Genomic DNA, 19,812 nt, shown 5'->3' with positions numbered 1-19,812 from the left:
GCTTTCACATCCTTCACATTTGCTTCTGCAGCCGCTGCAACCACCAAACAACAACGGCGAATCAAAAACCCGATTCGCTCTCGACTAAGAAATTAAAAGAAGTAAAACTCAAGGGAATAATCACCGTCGGCGATCTTCTTCCCACGCATGCTCCGTCTTGTACTCATCGTGCTCCGTCTTGTACTCATCGTACTCCGTTGCTCGTCGTCGGTGCTTTCTACCGGAAAATATAAAGTCTGTTTTTTCTCCACACTAAACTCGAGTCTCTGATTTCCCACGTCTTTCTTAGATTATGTTTCAGAAAATAAAATAAAAAAGAAAGAGTTTTACTAAAGAGAAGGAAAAGCACGTCTCTTTATTTTATTATTCAATTGAGTTTTGAGTTTGCATCGGGTTGAGTTTGCATCGGGTTCAACACCATTTGAATTTTAAAATGAATTAAAACCTAACTAAAAACAGAAGTCAAAAGCACTAGTTGCGTATCAAGCAAGGGCAAGTTAAGACATTTCAACCAAAAACTACCTTTTCTGTACCAATTGTCCTATTTTGTAATAAAATTCAGAAACTGCCCCGCAATATAAAAAACTCTCTATTCAAAATCTCTACTGGGCCCATGCAATACCGAAAACAACAAACAAAGACATTAAAGAAGCTCCAGAGACCGACAAATAATGTAATAATAATGCTGAATTTTCAAAATATTAATAGTTCTTGTTTTTTTTTTCTTACTAAGAATTTAAATCAGGAAAGAAAATAAATAAAAAAAGCGGTTAGGCCGGTGAGGGTTGATCGGCGGAGGAAGTGACGTCAGGACCAACACGACAGCCTTCTAACATGAACACAATATCAGACATTGTTGGTCGGTCAAGAGGATCCGTGGCCGTACAAAGAAGTCCGACTTTGATACCTAACAAGAACTCTTCCCACTCCGACGACTCCGGGTCTAGCTCGAGCAGACCCGGCTCCAGCAGCTCTGTGACTTGACCTCTCTGAAGCTGTTTCTTCACCCATTTCACTATATCCTCGTCTTGTGTGAACATCACCGGTCTCTTCCCGGTTAGGATTTCGAGTAGGACAATGCCAAAGCTGTAGATGTCGGACTCTCTTGTGATTTCTCCGGATGATGTAGCTTCTGGAGAAACGTATCCTAACGTCCCGATGGTGGCTGATGTCACCGCTGTTCTTGACGGGGATAGAACCGTGAGACGGTCAAGCCCGAAGTCGGATAAATGAGCTTCAAAGTCAGCGTCGAAGAGTACATTCTGTGGCTTTATATCACCATGAACCTATTTGATGCAACTTACGTTAGAAAATATTATATAGAGTTAAAACAAATAAATAAATAAACGTTAGATATTATTGTTACCATGTTGGACTGGTGTAAGAAACCGAGTCCACGAGCGATCCCAAGAGCAATAAGGTGACGCATCGGCCAGTTCAGGACATGGCCATCTTGGTGAGAAGCTTCTTGGAGGAGAGTAGATAAGTTTCCGTTGGGCATGTAGTCATACACCAAGAGCCTCAGATCCGGTGGACCGGCGTAGTAGCCTCTAAGGACAGTGATGTTCCTGTGCTTGACTTTACCGAGAACCTCAGCTTCTTTCTTGAACAAGTTCTCGTTCAAGAGAGAGCCGTTAGGTAAACGGCGTACAGAGAGAACCATACCGTCGTTGTAATTAGCTTTGAACAGCAATCCGTATTTGGTCCTGCTGAGAACGTTCTCTTCGTCGAACTGTCGCGTCGCTTCTATCGTTTCGGCTAGAGTGATCTTGTTGTTGAACATCACCAGCTTCGGTTCTCCGTTCTCCGTGCTCGACCGGCTCGTGCTGCTGCGTACTCTGCTCCCCGCGCTCGTTCTACCGGGGCTACGTTTCTTCTCTCCCGTTGACGACTGTTGTTTCAGCTTCTTTCTCCATTTCAGGAGAGTGTAGATGTAGAAGCAGCAGAAGAGCGTTAAAAGACACGCGCCTATCGCAGCCGTTACTATCATTAGAATCATTTTCCTCCTCTTCTTCCTTGCGTCCGCGCATTTTCTGTTCAGCGGCTTGCCGCATAGCTCTGCGTTGCCTGAAAACTCTGATGGGTTGGTGATGGTAGAGGATAAAGAAGATGGAATCTCTCCTTTGAGGTTGTTGTTCGAGACATTGAAGTACACCAAGTTACTGGCAACAAGAGGTGGAATCTCTCCGGTTAAGTTGTTAACAGAGAGATCAAGCCTCGACAAATTCGACAACGCAGATAAAGATTCAGGTATGACTCCCGAGAGATGATTGTGGTCAAGTGACAGCGACTGGAGAGACGAGCTCACTGGTGAGATTTCACCTGACAAGTTGTTCCGACCCAAGTCCAGCACTCTCAAACGAGAAAGTCTCGAGAGATCAGCTGGAACATGACCCGTTAGCCGGTTTGATCTCAACTCGAGAACTTCGAGAGCAGAGCAGTTTCCAACTTCAGGTGGAACAGAACCGGAGATGCGATTATCCGACAGCGAAAGAGATACCAAAAGCCGAAGAAACCCGAAAGTCTGCGGTATCTGACCAGAGAACGAGTTGGAGCTAAGGTTCACGTACCGTAAACTCACCAAGCTACTAAACCCTTCGGGTACAACACCAGAGAAGTTGTTCTCCTGCAACGCAATCACTTGCAAGTTGGGTAAACCGGAAAGCTCAACCGGAATCTCGCCAGACATATTCTGTTTGCTTAAATCAATAGACGTTAGCTTAAACAGATTCCCCACACTAGCTGGTATCTCACCAGAGAATCCATTCCCACTCAAGTTCAAGAAACTGAGGTTACTCAAGTTGCTGATACTAACCGGAACCGAACCGGAAAACCGGTTCCCGCTCAGATCCAGCTCAGATAAGTTCGTCAAAGCCATCAACTCCACCGGAAAGCTCCCGTTCAAGCTGTTATCACCTAAGTTTAACCGATCAAGCTGCTCCAAGTTCACCATAGACGAAGGAACATAACCAGAGAAGCCGTTTCTACCTAAAGACAAGACCTTTAAAGCCTTCATATACCCAAGAAACTCCGGAACCTGACCGGTTAACCGGTTCCCTTCCAAATCAAGAACCCCTAACGAGCTGCATTGCTTAACCTCAACCGGAATCTCACCCGTGAGTGAGTTATTAGCCAACTTGAGCTCTTCTAACAACTTCAAGCCACCAATCTCCGCCGGAATCTCACCGGAAAACAAGTTTCCAGAAACATCGAGATTCGTTAACGAGACAATGTTAGTCAACCACATCGGGAAACGACCGGAGATTCGATTCTCCCGGAGATCCAAAACTCGTAAACCGGTCCTACCACAGTTAACCGTCTCGGGCCTAACCACGTCGGAGAAGGCGTTGAACCCTAACTGAACGACCCTAAGCGAAGAGTTGCAGAAGAGAGAGAACGGCACGGTACCGGAGAGACCGTTGTTGTTCAGAGCGATGACTTCGAGGTTAGGAAGAGCGCCGAAAGCCGCGGGAATCACGCCGCCGATAGCGTTCTCCGACGCGCTTAAGTGCACAATGGAGGAGCAGTTCGACAACGCGGAAGGTAACGTCCCTTGCAAGAGATTAAAGTCTAGCCAGAGATACTGTAGGCTCTGAAGCTTCCCGAGGCTCGCGGGGATCTCGCCCTGTTAAGAGATATAAAATAAAGATTATCCCACATCGGAGATAAGAAATAGAGTTAAGTAGTATATAAAGAAGTTGTGTTAATCTACTTACGTCTAATTGATTGTACGAGAGATTGAGAAGCTGGAGCTGAGTCAGGTTCGCGAGTCCACTCGGTACAGTGCCGGAGAAGACGTTGGAGGAAAGGTCAAGGAACTTGAGACTCGTCGGGAAAGGAGCGGAGATCTCTCCGGAGAGACGGTTCCCGGAGACGTTGAAGACTTCTAGCTCGGTGAGATTCTTCATCCCCGGGGGGAGTTTTCCGGTGAGGGAGTTGTACTGGAGGAAGACGGCGAGTAGGCGCGTGCAGAAGGCGAGAGAAGGAGGGATGGTTCCGTTGAAGGAGTTGGACCGGAGGCTGAGCTTACGCAGCATTCCGAGGTCGGAGATGCGGTCGGAGATTCGTCCGGAGAGCTGGAGGCGGGGGAGACGGATCTCCGTGACGCGGCGGTTCGTGCAGAAGACGCCGCGCCAGTCGCATGGAGCGGAGGGAGTCGAGGGGTCCCATGAGGTTAACGCGCCGAGTGGGTCGTGGAGGTTGAGCTTAAACGCGGTGAGTGCGTCGATCTCGGGGTGAGTATCGTCGGCGCGTGAGAGTAACACAAGGAGAAGGAAGAGTAAGGATCTCTTCATGGTAGAGAGATCCGTTTGTGATGGAACGAAACGCAGACACTAGGAGGATGAAGATGGTGAGAGAAGAAGTGTCGCCATGAGTGTGTTGGAGAGAGTAAAGTTCAAGTCTTTAAAAGAAGAAAGGGTTGCAAAACAAGAAGAATATATAAAATTTGTTTTTCTTTAAAATCATTTGAAATCTATTTGAAGTCCGCACTATAATCCATGCGTATAAAATAATGTTTTTTTTTTTCTGGTTACAGATTCCGGAAACATTTTTCTAATCATTATTGTCGTCCTTGCAAGCTAAATTAAAAAAAAACAATTATTTTGTTTTTATTTTTGTCCACTTGTTTTAAAACTTTCGGCGATCAAATTTTCACGGCGAGAAAATGGCGACGGCGATAGGCTTTCTGATTCTCTCCTTGTCATACTTGAGCTTGTCTCATGGATTAGTGAAACCTCGTAGGATATCTCATGGTTTGTCCGAAAGCGGCAAGTACTTGACAAGGGATGAGCTCTGGTTCAATCAAACCCTTGACCACTTCTCTCCATATGTAATCAATCAATCTAATCAGATCTCCTTTCAAAGAGGAAACCTTTTTCAGATTCTGTGTGTGTTTGCTGCCAAGTCTATTAATAGTTATGTTTTTTTTCTTTCCATTTCAGGACCATCGCAGATTCAGACAGCGATACTATGAATATCTTGACCATTTACGAGTTCCAGACGGACCTATTTTTCTGATGATCTGCGGCGAAGGTCCTTGCAACGGAATCCCTAATGATTATATAAGTGTAGGAGTTTCTTTTTTCATAAAGACTACTCCTTTGATTGATTTAATATCGATAGTTTCTGAAATTTTGTACATCATGAACGTGTTGTTTAGGTGTTAGCAAAGAAGTTTGAAGCAGGTGTTGTTTCACTGGAGCATCGTTACTACGGAAAGAGCTCACCTTTTAACTCATTAGCCACTGAGAATCTCAAGTATCTTTCATCTAAACAGGCCCTTTCCGATTTAGCTGCTTTCCGTGGGTATTACCAGGCAAGTCTTTTTTGCTATTTTTTGTGCTCTCTCTAGAATCTGTGCTTTATAGTTACATTGAGAGCTTGTGGTTTGTGTGGATTCAGGAATCTTTGAATGTTAAGTTCAATAGAACTGGGAAGGTTGATGATAATCCTTGGTTCTTCTTTGGAGCATCTTATTCTGGAGCTTTGAGTGCTTGGTTCCGCCTTAAGTTCCCACATTTGACATGTGGAAGCCTCGCTAGCTCTGCAGTTGTTCGTGCTGTCTACGAGTTCCCTGAATTTGATCAACAGGTACAAAAATAACTTTGTTACAAAACATGTGTCTTTTCATATAGAGTGTGTAAGTTGCTTATGGAATCAAAGTTTTCTTTGTGTGACTCGTCGTTGAGCAGATAGGTGAGTCTGCTGGACCGGAATGCAAAGCTGCACTACAGGAGACTAATAAACTCGTGGAACTAGCGCTTAAAGTAAATAACAAAGCTTTGAAAGCTCTCTTCAATGCCACCGAGGTGAGGTCTAATAGCTTTGTTCTTTCTCTCTTCTCTGTTTTGAATCCGAGAAGTAAAAAAACTGTCTCCAATCTGATTAAGTTTCTGTTATATGCAGCTTGATGTTGATGGTGATTTCTTATACTTCGTAGCTGATGCACAAGTTATGGCGGTAATGATATACATACATGTTCATCTCAAAATCTAATATGATTTTCATTTTGTTTCTAAGTTTTTTAAATCATTTATCTTCAAAAATTTGGTAGTTCCAATACGGAAATCCAGATAAACTATGTGTTCCTATGGTGGAAGCTAAGAAGAACGGTGGTGATTTAGTGGTAACCTTCCCTTTCTATGATCTCAGACCCTCTATTAGTTTTTCGTAGAAGAATTTTTTTTTTGTTTGCTGACACATTATTGTGGTTGTGTGAGTCCAGGAAGCATATGCTAAATATGTTAGAGAGTATTGCTTCGGAGTTTTTGGGTTAAGCGCTAAAACATATAGCAGGAAACATCTGCTAGACACTGCCATCACCCCAGAGAGTTCAGATCGTTTGTGGTGGTTCCAAGTTTGCACTGAAGTGGCGTATTTCCAGGTGGCGCCTGCAAACGATAGCATCCGCTCTCATCAAGTCAATACAGAGTAGTACACACACTCACAACAAGCTCTTATATAACGTTTCCATTAATCATCCCGCTTACATTTCTTGGTTGATTTTTCAAAAGGTATCATTTGGATCTATGCAAGAGTCTGTTTGGTAAAGGTGTTTATCCTGAAGTTGATGCAACAAACCTGTACTATGGAGGTGATAGAATTGCTGGTATGTAACACTGAAAAAAAACTTCTCGATGCGCTTCTTGTTCTTTTGGAAATGCCAACAGCTTTGGGTCTTGTTGTTCTCATATTTTGCAGGAACTAAAATCATCTTCACAAATGGGTCACAAGATCCATGGCGTCATGCATCCAAACAGACCTCATCTCCTGACCGTAAGTCTCCATTTACTTTGTCCAAAACCGGATAACATTGATCCTTGACTTAAAACCAGATATCATCTAGAAAACATTTAACAAAGTTAATGCTTGTTGATACACAGTGCCTTCTTACATTGTGAAATGTCACAACTGTGGCCATGGAAGTGATCTTAGAGGATGCCCTCAGTCTCCATTGATCATTGAAGGTATATATATATATATATATATATATTACCAGCCTCTTATCTCAGATGCCTAAACTGTAAAGACAAGTACTCATTACCAAAACAACTTCTTGTGTTTCTCCTTACAGGTGATTCCAAGAATTGCAGTTCACCAGATGCGGTGAACAAAGTGAGGCAGCATATAGTAGAACACATCGACTTGTGGCTCTCTGAGTGCCGTGGAGTGCTTAGGAGTTCCATCTAGAGTCGCACACCTCACACACATACTCACGTTTCTATCAAACATCATATGAATCTTCCAAACTTGTATCTATATACATTTAACCTCCCATGTACGTTTCAAACTTTTATCTATGAATCCTCTGAGCTATAGTTACACCCCGTAGAAGATAAGGTCAGGGTATGTGAAACTCTGGCGGTGAACATGTGTATATCTTTGCTATTTGTTTAGTTTAGTTATCATACCTAAACAAACATCAATCCGTTGTAGTCTAGCTGGTTAGGATACTCGGCTCTCACCCGAGAGACCCGGGTTCGAGTCCCGGCAACGGAGTTTTTTTAATTTTTTGGGAGATAACTATTAACGACGTCGTTTGATGATGAGTCAACAGAGTGAAGACAGATGTCTCTTTGCTATTTGACCTGGAAAAAATCAAAACGAATGACTCATTCATCTTCTTCTGTAGTCACGGATTCATCTTCCTCGGCGATTTCTAAATTTGACGGTGATCTGACTTCCGACGATTTATCTATTCGTTTGATCGGTGAAGAAGAGACCGTTTTCCTTTTATTTCCCCCGCGCCATGGTGGAATCTACGTCGAATTTGACGCCGACGCAGAGATACGCTGCCGGCGCATTGTTCGCGATCGCGCTAAACCAAGCGCAAATCAACCAGACTCAGCCGCTGGGGATCCCCGCGGCGTTAGAAGAAGACGACGACAAAGAGTGTGACCGTTCGGAGGAGCGAAGAAGCAATTGCAGTAGCGGAGATTCCGTCTCCGATGACCCTAACCTCTGGGTACACGAGACGTCAGGTCTCCTACGACCTGTTTTCAGGTGATCTCGCTCTCCTCGATTCTGTGAATTTGTTTCCGATTATTCATCACGTTTTGCTATCCACCAGATGTCTGGATATTGATTCCTCGGCGTGGCTTGGTCTCGAGGAAACAGCTAACTCTTCTCCGGCGAAGCACCACATCGGTGCGGTATGGCTCTTCTCTCAATTCGATCCGTTAGCTTTTTAATTAAGTGAATGGTCATTAACTTCTATTTTTGTAACATTGTGTAGTTCACGAGGCTACTCTCAGAGGAAGCGAGTGATGCTTCGGTCGAAATGGTGGAGCAAGAGATGGCTTTAGCTAAAGCTGCTGATGCTATGGTGCATAGCATCCGGAGTTCTCTGTCTATAGATGCTAAGAAGGAGAAGCATCAGGAATACGAAAACGAGTGCCGTGAGAAGTACGCTGTTCCCGAGGTTAAATCAAAAGCTGTGGAGAAGGATAAGGTGAAGGAGGATTCGGATGCTGCTTCTGAGAGAGAGAGTCTTGAAGCGGGTGTTGTTATTAGAGATGGAAGCCACGTGCCTGAAGTTGTTGAAGATGATAAATCTGTTGAGGAAGTAACGTTGCTTAGCCATCAGAGGAAGATCAATGTTTTGTATGAGCTGCTTTCTGCTTGCTTGTCGGATAAATACCAAGAGGTTAAGAAATGTACTCGCCGTAGAAAAGGATATGATGCTCGTCACCGCGTCGCTCTCCGTTTACTCGCGACCTGGTTTAACATTGAGTGGATTAAAGTGGTTCGTATAGTTACTTCTTCCTCATTTTGAAGTTTCTTGAGTTTACATATTATCATCGTTGTTAGTTATGAATTAGACATCTTGCTCTGAGTTAGGATATGGATTTGGCACTGCTATAAATTCCAGTGCTTTTTCATTTGCTACTGTCTTTTTGCAAAAAATAAAAAGAAGATTATTCTTGTTCTAGAAGTTGTTTGTTTTATGAGAATTTCATGTTTTCTTTCATTGTTATAATATTTGTGGATCTTCAATTTCTAGGAAGCAATTGAGACAATGGTGGCATGCTCTGCCATGGCCCTTCAGAAATCTGGTGAATTAAAGAATGAGGATGCTGCATCTTCTTCAAGTACATGGGCTAAGTGGAAGCGTGGAGGCATCATTGGTGCCGCTGCGATAACAGGGGGCACTTTGATGGCCATCACTGGCGGTACGGCAAATTCAACCTGCTAATATGAGCGCATTTTGTTTTCGTTACCTGATTTCATTTATTTGGTTGTATTCAACAGGATTGGCTGCTCCAGCTATTGCCGCAGGGTTTGGTGCATTAGCACCAACACTGGGCACACTGGTGCCGGTGATTGGAGCTGGTGGGTTTGCTGCTGCTGCTAGTGCTGCTGGAACTGTGGCTGGCTCTGTTGCGGTTGCAGCATCATTTGGAGGTGAATAAGTGTAGATGAGTTCGCTTTTTGCCGTTTTTGCGTGCTTACATTTAGCCACTAGGTGTTTTGGCTTCTCTTTCATCATCACGAATGTATCAATTCTTTGTGAAAGGAGCATCTACAGTGTCACTTATGCCTGCTTTTAAAAATATTATCGTATCCAGCTGCTGGAGCTGGTCTCACAGGGACTAAGATGGCAAGGAGGATTGGGGATCTTGAGGAGTTCGAATTCAAAGCTATTGGCGAAAATCATAATCAAGGAGTGAGTGCTTATTTTCCATTGGCTACTAGATCTTTGTAACATAGCTTTGCATTTTGAGAGTATCAGAAAATGGTTGTGTCTCCTCTCCCTCCTTCATTAGTTTTTCCCTTTTCGACTGATGTGAAAGATATGTGGAAATCATTGTAACAGCGGCTAGCAGTGGAAGTCTTGGTTGCTGGTGTTGTTTTTGAAGAAGAAGATTTTGTGAAACCATGGCAAGGGTTAACTAGCAGTTTGGAGAGGTATGTCGTGTGCTCACACTTTTGTATCTTTAAAGAAAAAAAAAAGAAATAAGGATTTAACATCTAGAACTGCACCTTTTATCAGCTGTTTGCGTCTGATTCTCAAGAGTTGTGCTATATCTGCTTCTTAATGTATGGTCTGTACTATTTCAGGTACACGCTGCAATGGGAGTCCAAGAATCTTATCTTAGTGAGTACTGCAATTCAGGATTGGCTTACTTCAAGTAATTTGTTTTCATCCTACTTAACAACCATGTAAATGTGGCAACGATGTCAATTTTCTAAGGAATGATTGTGATATCAATATGACGATTTCCCGCAGGATTGGCCATGGAATTGATGAAACAAGGAGCAATGCACACTGTTCTGAGCTCTCTTTTATTGGCATTGGCATGGCCAGCGACAATCTTAGTAGCTGCAGATTTCATAGATAGCAAATGGAGTATTGCTATTGATAGGTAACAATCTAAGAACTAAAGAGTGATGGCACCATTTACACATCGCATCCCCAACTAATGACCAAATCTTTTGAAACCTTCGTGTTGGTATTTGCATTCTAAGTAAATCTGTGTATAATGGCTACTATAATCTAATTTCTTTAGGTCGGATAAAGCGGGAAAACTTCTAGCCGAAGTGCTTCAAAAAGGCTTGCAAGGAAATAGGTAAAAGGTTCATCGGTGCTGCAATGAAATGAAGTTATTAAAAGTTAAATCTATATGCAATATGATTTATGCCTCAAATTATGTGATATCAGACCCATCACACTCGTGGGATTCTCGCTTGGTGCGCGGGTCATCTTCAAATGCCTTCAGACTCTGGCCGAGACAGAACAAAACGGTAGTTTCCTTTAAGTGTTTTTATTCGAGAAGATTACATTAAAATATCGAATCTATGTTTTGTTTAATGTGAGGTTTACACACGTCTAACTTGGCAGCCGAACTTGTGGAAAGAGTTGTTATTCTTGGAGCACCCATTTCAATCAATAACGAAAACTGGCGAGACGTAAGGAAGGTAAAACTATACTCTGTTTTGAGTTCATTACCTTACTAGTATCAACATGTCACATCCATAGAATCGAATCTCTTTAATGCATTTTTATATATATATTATGCGGTCTATTTGGTAGATGGTAGCTGGAAGATTCATCAACGTATATGCAACAAATGATTGGACCCTCGGTGTTGCATTTCGCGCAAGGTACATTCATGACATAATAACACTTGCATTATTTCAATTTTAATTGCATGCCTACCTGCCTAACTCCATTGCTTCCACAGTCTATTATCTCAAGGATTAGCCGGAATCCAACCAATTTGCATCCCTGGAATCGAAAATGTAAGCCATCTCTTTCAAAGAGAAAAAAAAAATCATTACTAGTTGATTGTTATTACAAATAAAAATAAAATCAAAAGATGTGAGATCGTTTTCGATAATTTTAAAGTTCCAATCATAAAATGTTATCATTTCACCTCTTGATTTACAGGTGGATGTAACCGATATGGTGGAAGGTCACTCTTCATATCTATGGAAGACTCAGCAAATTCTAGAGAGGCTCGAAATCGACACTTATTACCCTGTTTTTCGAGACACTCTCTAAACGACTACACCAGATTAGATACGTTTCACATTTGCACCAAACTTTACATGTTTGTTTGTAACATTCGTCGACAGCTTCTGTTTTTGTAATTATTTCTATGAAACGTTTTAAATCCACCGTCTTGCGTTGAACGGTTCTTGTTTCCTTTTTATAGAAAAGGCGAACTGAAAATTGGATTCTCTGATGATGATTGTTTTGTAATTATCTTTATGAAACGTTTTTGTCAAACGTTGAAGTTTCTCTGAAAATTTAATTCTGATGAAAATAAAATGAATACTTTCGAAACTTTTGTTTTTGAGACATTTTTAAGAGAATCGAGTTAACGTGTATTACAATCAATAGATAATAAAATGTTTATTAACAATGACAATTATAAAGCTGGAGTAAATAAATTGTAAACCTATTCGTGTCATGTTCTGTTCTTTCACCAGTCACCACTGGTGGTCTATCCAAGTTACGAATATATTACATCGTGAATCTAACGACAAATGTTTCTATCTTCACATTTATAATAGTATATTCAGCCTTAACGACAACACGCTGAGTTTGCTATAGATCTGTCAACATCTTTATTTTTGCATCTACTTGACGTAAATACGTCGCGGAGAGACTACTATTACCTACTCGTATTTATATTTGTGCTTAAACTTGTACTTATATGTATTTTTGCTAGAGCCAAATGTATACGTTTTTGTTCCTACAGTTTTATATAAACTAGGTGCAATGTATTTTCCGATTACATAGATAGAAAAATGAAGAGGTTTTAAATTCTTATTTTGCAATTTGGCAAGACAACAATAGAGTTATGTGGTAGACTTTTATTTTAAAAAATTGGAACCAGATTAATCATCTTTGTTCTTTCTTTCAAAAATTAGTTAGGTTTTTTACCAAATATCTGTCGACTAATAAAAAATTCATTGATTAGTAAACTTAGAAATGATTAAAAATGAAGTAGCTAGCTGAAATTATATATTCCGGCCATCTAGAATATCTTAAGCCATCTCTTTCTCCTGTCCTTCAATATGATCATTTATAATTCATTCAATAGATGATCCAACAAGATTCGTTTTCAAGTGAATAATTATCAGATTGTTTTCAGAAAGGTTGTCAGATCGCTTTCAATACCAAAATAATTGAGAGATCAACGATTATTTTCAGATTGGTGCAAGAAGGTATGATGATCAGTCTAGAAGAAAAATAAGAGATAGAGCTCATCGATCATATTTAAAAACATTCACCTCTCGATCTCAACATTACAGCCAGGTGAATATATTTGACACAATATGGTGGGAAGTCACTCCTTAAATCTATGGAAAACGTAGCATATTGGAATTTGACAAATCATTAGATATATGAATACATTTTTTATATCCATATAAACTAATTTGACAAATCATTAGATATATGTATACATTGTTTATATCCATATAAACTAACGAGATGACTAAGATTTAACAACAACATATTCGTATATGAGACATAATGGGACCTTTTTTCTTTTATTAGATATCACATGTGTGAACTAGACAACAAAAAAAAGTAATTAATTTCACTTAAGATATTATGGGTGTCTTTTGTTTTGTTTGTTTGTTAATTATCATCGCCTTTGTTTGAACGTTTCTCGACGCCGGGGAAAGACAACAACTTATGCGTTGTTATTGAATTACGACCTCTTCGTGCTGAATCCACCACCACATGTTACTGTTTTCTCTGACCGTGTTGTCTTCTTAGCTACAATAGCTTCTTGTTTCCTCTATTATTGAAAGGTGAAAACTGAAATTCTAAAATGTGGATTCCAATGTTTTATATTTGTATGTCTAAAAAATGGGAAGTTCGAGGTGTTTACCTCTCAAGGTCATATTAAATTTGTAATACCTTTGAAAGTCACTGGGGTTCAACCGGAGTAGGAAGCTACGCTTCCGAGTCTTCTTTCCCATCACCCTTTCTCTTTTTTTCTGCTCTGATCTGTCTCGATAGATTGAGTTGTTGTTCTTTTTTCACTGCTTGTATTATAACCTAGCGTTGGCCGTTTCTCCATCTTTTAATCACCGGCGACGTACCTTCTGACGCCCCTTTTGGAAAGAAATTATATATAAATATTATATTAAAAAAAAAAAAAATTGTAATACCTTTTCAAACTCAGCCTAGTCCCAATTTACCAAAATTTTTGTCTTTATGAAATTTTACAAATCAGGATTTATACATAGAGTCTTTTTTTTTTTGAAACACAAACACTTCATTAATAAAAGTAGAGTTAGTTGAGTGGCATAAAAGCACTCTCAACCATCGACTGGCCACTTACAAGTAGAGCCTCTTTGGCCAAAGTATCAGCAAAGGAATTCCTCTCACGAGGGATCCAAACAAAACAAGCAGACTTAAACATAGCTGCGAGAGATAAAATATCAGAAACAACTCCATAAAGCTCTGGAATGTCACCGCCGGAGTTCAAAGCCTTGATCAACTGAGCAGAGTCGGTTTCGAAGCGCACCAGCTCCAGCCTGTTGTGGATGCAACACTGTATAGCTTCCCTGAGTGCCAAAGCCTCCGCCATTAGAGGTGAGGCGACGAACTCCATATGCCGCTTGTGAGGCTGACGAGTGGGAGCAGAGAGAATGATCCATCCCAAGCCTGCAGAGCAGTTGCTAATTGTCTATGCCGCATCCGTTCTAATCGTAATCGTGTTCGGTGGAGATTGAGGTAGAGACATGGATCTTTGAGAGCGAGCTACAGACTCAGGCCGTTGACAAACACTCCATTCGCGAGCAAGGGAGATGGCCGTTGAGAGAGTGTCTTCGACCTCTTATACATATTTAAAAACTATTCATTCCATTCTTAAAAAATCCATATTTTAAAATTTTTGCACTTATTAAAAAAATATATCAAATTTTAGTTATCAATACATTATTTTCTGTAATCAAATATTTCTCACAAGTTTTCACCAATAAAATTTTAATAAATGCTATTATGTTTTTTGGAGTTTACAATTTATACATGTATCTTTTAGTAACAGAGGAAGTGTTTCACTATATAAATATTTTATGAAATTTAATTGAAAAGGTGTACAAATAACTTGAGATGTCCATGGTGTCAAACTGTCAATGTTATGTTCTTCACCGCTTTCATGGTCCATCCAAGGGAGAATCAGTTCAACAGTAAATGAAGAAAAACACATGCATCGCCTCATTTCTTTAGGTAGAATCTACTCCAAACCGTCCACCATTGCATTTATTTTAAAATCTTAGCATGGTTGTCAAACAAACCTTTAATGGAAATGGGGTCACGTAGCTGAACTGTCTCCACAATCACAAGTACGAAATTTTCAGAAAAGATGATTAAAAGCCACAAATAAAGCGCATTTCAGTTTTTTGGTGGTACTGCTATAACAGTATAAACTTGAATAGTAGATGGGTCGAGAAGCTGTCTTATCTAGGAAAAAACAACGACAAACCCTATTCGAACCAACCCCTTTTACAAAATTGTGTGGCTTAGATACTCAAAGCCTTAAATGCTACGTTTGGCTTGGAGCTAATATTAGCGATGACTGGCTTCATTCGTCACAACTCATAGCTTGTGTATAAATTTTTTCTTTTTTTTTGAAAAATCGCTTGTGTATAAATTTGTCGCTTGCTTATCTATGCACCACTGAAAAAATGTTTTATGTCAAGGAGGCACCGCTAGTTAGTTAGAGACTTTGTTTATAATTTATACTAGAAATTTTCTGTATCGTTGAATTTTTTTCTCGGGACATTAAATACTGATAATGATGATATTATATGCAATTATTTTGTGATATGCAATAGTCCACGCATGGACGCGCTACGTGTAGCTACGAAAAATAGTAATTGTAATTTATTGATTTCGTCAAAGTAGTTGAAGTTGGGATCGATCACTGCTTGATGCATTCTGGCTGTTACAATTTTGCAAGTGAGTAGTTTAGATACAATTTTGACATCTACCTAGAAATCTATCTAGAAATCTGATCGTCTATATTGTTAAAATTAAGGGTCTCACTGGTTTAAAAGCAGCGATTGTGATTGGATGCATGAATTAGATTTTGATATCTATCTATATTGTTAAACTAAGGATCCTACGGATTCAAACGCAGCGATTGTGGTTGGATGCATGAATTTGTGGATACAGAAATTTGTGAATATAGATAGTTACCATTTCAAATGTAACTAATCAGAATAAAATTTTATATGACTGGTACAATGTTTGAAAATTATCGTGTTCACTGAAATATTTATAAACTGATTTTTATGATTTATCGTATAGATTTAATAATAAATTACAAATATTAACATATATAACATTATAAAAATATCAGAAACACACTAATATGATAAAATATATTAATTATTAATATAGTATAACTATTAACAATACATGATAAATTAATTTTTTAATTTAAATAAAAGTTATAATTTCAATGAAATTTATTTGAAGATTTATATTAAAACTTTTAAAATAATATTTGTTTCGTTTATATATGAACATATCCTTTTATATGTATATATATATATATTAATATTTTAAAATTATAGTGAATATTCTTAGTTTAAAAGTTTTTATAAAATAAATTATGATACTATTTATGATTTAAGCTAAAAATAAATTTTTATGTATATTTCATACATAATATTTTCATTTTAAAATTTAAGTTAAAGTTTTAAAAAAAATTTAATTTTTTTTTATTTATTTATCCAACCATAACTGTCTGTAATTCAGAAACTAACCTTTGATTTTAAGAGATTTTGAATGGTTTGAAACGATTTGGAAACAACCGTTATTAATCACAAAATTGTGTTTCCACAGTCAACCCCTAGATAACCAACACATACATGTATAAGTGATTTTTTCAATTAACAAATATAATACTCCATCCGTTTCGAATTATTTGTCGTTTTAGAATTTTCGTTTCAAAATAAGTTTCGTTTTCGGTTTTTAATGCAAAATTTATTGAAATATTCTCTATTCTATTTTTTATTGGTTGATATATGGTTAGATGTATTGGTGATAATGCTTTTATTTTGAAAATATACAAAATAAAATATTTCTTAATCTGTGTGTATAAACTTAGAACGACAAATCATAATATGAACGGAGGGAGTATTAGTTTAAGTCCCAACAGCGTCCATGAAGGGTCTATGACATAAGGTCAGAATTTTCTAGTTGAGTTAATGACTTCAGGTAAAATAGATGCGTTTCGATAAAGACTAACTACAATTTTTTCCAATACTAATGATATAAAGGAAAATATAAATATTTTCAATAAAGAAGACGGGCGTTACCAAAATCAAATAAAACAAGAAAATATGTATAATAAAACTTCCACTGTGAAACTCGTTCTTTTAACAAAACTCTTCTTATATAACAATTAATTAATTGACAACTAGCATTATCATTATAATGTACGAAAATTTAGGATAAAATTACAAGTTATCATCTCCATATTCTCTACATTAGGTTTCTCAAATCTTAAAATTGATGAATATTCACTTAGTTCACCTGTTGCCAAACTCATGTGTGGCTCACAGTGATGGAAATGCCTATGTTTTAAACATTTCCAGCAAAATGCAATATCCTTATATCATTATCATTATATACTTTTTGTAATATGCAAATTAGTTGTAAAAAAATCTTATTTTCAGTGTTTACATTTCATGCAAGGAAAATATTTCCCAAAAGAAAATGAAAAACGAAACAAAGAGCCACTTTATGTTTCATCCAGAACACACGTGACGTGATACATAACTTTAATTCATTAGTACACAAATACATAAACATATAGTATTATATAACATCCACAAATCTTCAGGGCTTCTTTTGAGTTCTCACACCACTTCCAAGAACCATACCAACCACCTTTCCTTCACCGTCCACGTGCTTCGAACCATAACTTTAAACAGCACAAATAAGGCGCGTGCTCGGGACAGCGTAGAGACGCGTGGCTTTAGGAGCCGTCAGACCAAACACGTCGCTCATATCAAGCTCGCTTGGTTTCATGCCATCAGGTAATTTCCACGTGAAGCAATGTAATATATGGGCCACGGCTAGTTCAAGTGCGTATAACCCGAGTTGCATACCCGGGCATGATCTACGACCCGACCCGAATGGTATAAACTCGAAGTTACTCCCTTTGAAATCTGGTACGCCCGGTTCCAAAAATCTAGATGGTCTAAACGTTTCGGGGTCGACCCAAGAGTTCTTGTCGCGTCCATCGCAAACGCGTTGATCATAACGCGAGATTTCTTGGGAACGAAGTAACCGTCGATCTCAGTGTCCTCTGCGGTTTCGTGGAGGAGGAGTGGGATCGGTGGGTGTAGCCTTAGGGTTTCTTTGAGTGTGCATTTCAGAAAAGTCAACTTCTCGATGTCTGATTCTTCCACATGTCTGTCAAGTCCGACTACTTCAGCGAGTTCTTGTTGAACTCGTTTTTAGATCCTCGGGGCTCGTAATAACTCAGTTAAATGCCCACTCTATCGCTGACGCTACCGTTTCCGTTCCTCCAAACATAACGTCCTATTTAAAAAATAAAAATAAGTCAATTCACATGACGTTATGATATTTGCTCCAATACGGTGAATTTATTTACGTATGATATGAAACCTTTGTATTTTTCTAACTATCAATTTGACTACTTGTAGAAACAGAAATATATACTTTAAGAGAAAAACAGCCAGTTAAATGGATAAGTTTTATGACGAAACGACGCATTAAGAATAATGACTGTTACTAGTGCCTCGGGAAAAATATTTACCATGATGATTGCTTTGATATTGTCACGGGTAAGTTTAATTGAGTTCTGAAGTTCTGTTGCCTCGCTCACTAGTTTCGCCTCTTCACTGTAAAAAGCAAGAAGATCATCACCATATCGGTATCAACAACTTCTCCATCATCAGCTGTGTTTTGATTCTCTTTCTTCTTCATGTGTTCATCGATGATATCGTCAATAAACCCGTCTAGGTCATTACGTGCCTTCACGAGCCGCTTGTTTATTCCTTGTGGATCTATCACCCGAAATAAGGTATGAAATCCGCTACGTTGAAGGCTCCAAAAAAGCTTAGAGAACTCTTGTAAGATCCTTATGAACTCGTCTTGTCCCTTTTCGCAAGCGGACCCGAAGGCTGCGGTAAGTTATGTTTCGGGTCAGGGCGAAAATTTGCTCCCCAACGTTGATAGACTTGCCTACAATTTTTTGGTTGACTATTAAAATACATATATCAAAGAAAACAAATACATAATAAACTAACAAAAATGATTATTCACTTTTAAATATTCAACTGCACATAGCGAGTGTAAATACGCGAGCGAACTTACCAACGTTACTAGAACAGAGCGGATCATTTTGTCCACTTCATCACGAACAGAAGCCCATGACTCGGCTCGTTTACGGCTAAACACCTTCATGACACAAACTTTCCTCATCTGTCTCCAAAACGGTCCGTAGTGGGCAAACGCCATGTCGGCTCGGTCATAAGTCAAATAGCTTATAGCTATAGTTGCAGGTCGGTTTGAGAAGACGCTGTCTTGGACTTGAAGGACTTGTTTAGCCACGTCTGGTGATGAAACGGCGTACATGTGGAGAAATCCCATGCGGAGATGGCAAAAGCCACCGTACTTTTTAGCTAAGTTGGCTAACCCACGGTGGGTGAGTTGGTCCATCATTGACATATTGCCTATGATGGGCCAACCACGTGGACCGGGTGGGTACGGAGGTCTTCGTCGCCGTGTGATGAGGCCGATGAAGATGAAAAGTGAGACGACGATGAGAATACCCGTGGTGGGATCTAATAGTTGGCTTAGTGTTTGTGATATAGAAGACTCCATATTAGTGTCTCTTTTTTTTTTCTGAAATGGTTTTTCTTTTTGTTCGTGGAAGGTCTCAGGAATTGATCAGGCAACGTTGGCCATTTTGGGATGTGTTACGAAAGGTAGGTTTTATAATCAAGGAGTGGTCCCATTTTCTTGACATATTTCTATTTTCTACGGGGATTTTCATTTCCATGACTCATATCCCTAATCTATATTTGAGAAGTGATTTTGCCACATGTCATCTCCACAATCAATTTCACGAAAAAATGATGACATGGTTACTAAAATTGATGACATGGCTTATAGTTAATATGACATGGACAATAACATTTATTGCTGATATATATTTTTGGTAAACTTTATAAAATATGGCAATAATTCATACATTACATTTAATGCCGATTTATATTTTTGGTAAACTTTTAAAATATGGTAATAACTCATAAATCAACCATAAAATAAATATATTCAAATATGAATTATAAATTCGA

At 39.0% G+C, this 19,812-nt stretch overlaps 3 protein-coding genes, 1 non-coding gene and 1 pseudogene across 4 annotated transcripts; 3 read left to right on the top strand and 2 right to left on the bottom strand.

The window, feature by feature from the left end:
• Positions 1–669: 669 nt before the first annotated feature.
• Positions 670–4,430, bottom strand: LOC130494502 (probable LRR receptor-like serine/threonine-protein kinase At4g36180). Its single transcript, XM_056997595.1, has 3 exons — positions 3,717–4,430; positions 1,367–3,625; positions 670–1,286 (listed from the first exon to the last, which is right to left on the bottom strand). Exons 1-3 carry the CDS (start codon positions 4,293–4,295, stop codon positions 771–773), a joined length of 3,354 nt encoding a protein of 1,117 aa, XP_056853575.1. The 5' UTR covers positions 4,296–4,430; the 3' UTR covers positions 670–770.
• A 121-nt stretch (positions 4,431–4,551) lies between these two features.
• On the top strand, positions 4,552–7,317 carry LOC130502855 (probable serine protease EDA2). Its single transcript, XM_056997597.1, has 12 exons — positions 4,552–4,831; positions 4,944–5,069; positions 5,162–5,317; positions 5,404–5,592; positions 5,694–5,810; positions 5,908–5,961; positions 6,056–6,127; positions 6,227–6,432; positions 6,516–6,610; positions 6,703–6,777; positions 6,885–6,968; positions 7,076–7,317. Exons 1-12 carry the CDS (start codon positions 4,667–4,669, stop codon positions 7,189–7,191), a joined length of 1,455 nt encoding a protein of 484 aa, XP_056853577.1. The 5' UTR covers positions 4,552–4,666; the 3' UTR covers positions 7,192–7,317.
• Positions 7,318–7,427: 110 nt separating this feature from the next.
• TRNAE-CUC (transfer RNA glutamic acid (anticodon CUC)) lies at positions 7,428–7,500 on the top strand. The gene has a single exon. It is a non-coding gene; the product is annotated as a tRNA-Glu (tRNA).
• A 120-nt stretch (positions 7,501–7,620) lies between these two features.
• LOC130502854 (uncharacterized) lies at positions 7,621–11,734 on the top strand. The gene is made up of 15 exons (XM_056997596.1): positions 7,621–8,004; positions 8,072–8,153; positions 8,237–8,746; positions 9,005–9,173; positions 9,253–9,405; positions 9,570–9,667; positions 9,818–9,909; positions 10,063–10,133; positions 10,232–10,367; positions 10,512–10,571; positions 10,664–10,746; positions 10,844–10,920; positions 11,036–11,106; positions 11,187–11,244; positions 11,393–11,734. The coding sequence occupies exons 1-15, from the start codon at positions 7,751–7,753 to the stop codon at positions 11,504–11,506; spliced, it is 2,028 nt and encodes a 675-aa protein (XP_056853576.1). The 5' UTR covers positions 7,621–7,750; the 3' UTR covers positions 11,507–11,734.
• Positions 11,735–17,202: 5,468 nt separating this feature from the next.
• LOC130502853 (cytochrome P450 84A1-like) lies at positions 17,203–19,411 on the bottom strand (annotated as a pseudogene).
• Between the last annotated feature and the right edge of the window lie 401 nt (positions 19,412–19,812).

Source organism: Raphanus sativus, unplaced genomic scaffold, assembly GCF_000801105.2.
Source record: "Raphanus sativus cultivar WK10039 unplaced genomic scaffold, ASM80110v3 Scaffold0713, whole genome shotgun sequence".
Taxonomy (NCBI): Eukaryota; Viridiplantae; Streptophyta; class Magnoliopsida; order Brassicales; family Brassicaceae; genus Raphanus; species Raphanus sativus.
This window is presented reverse-complemented; position numbering and strand designations above follow the sequence as displayed.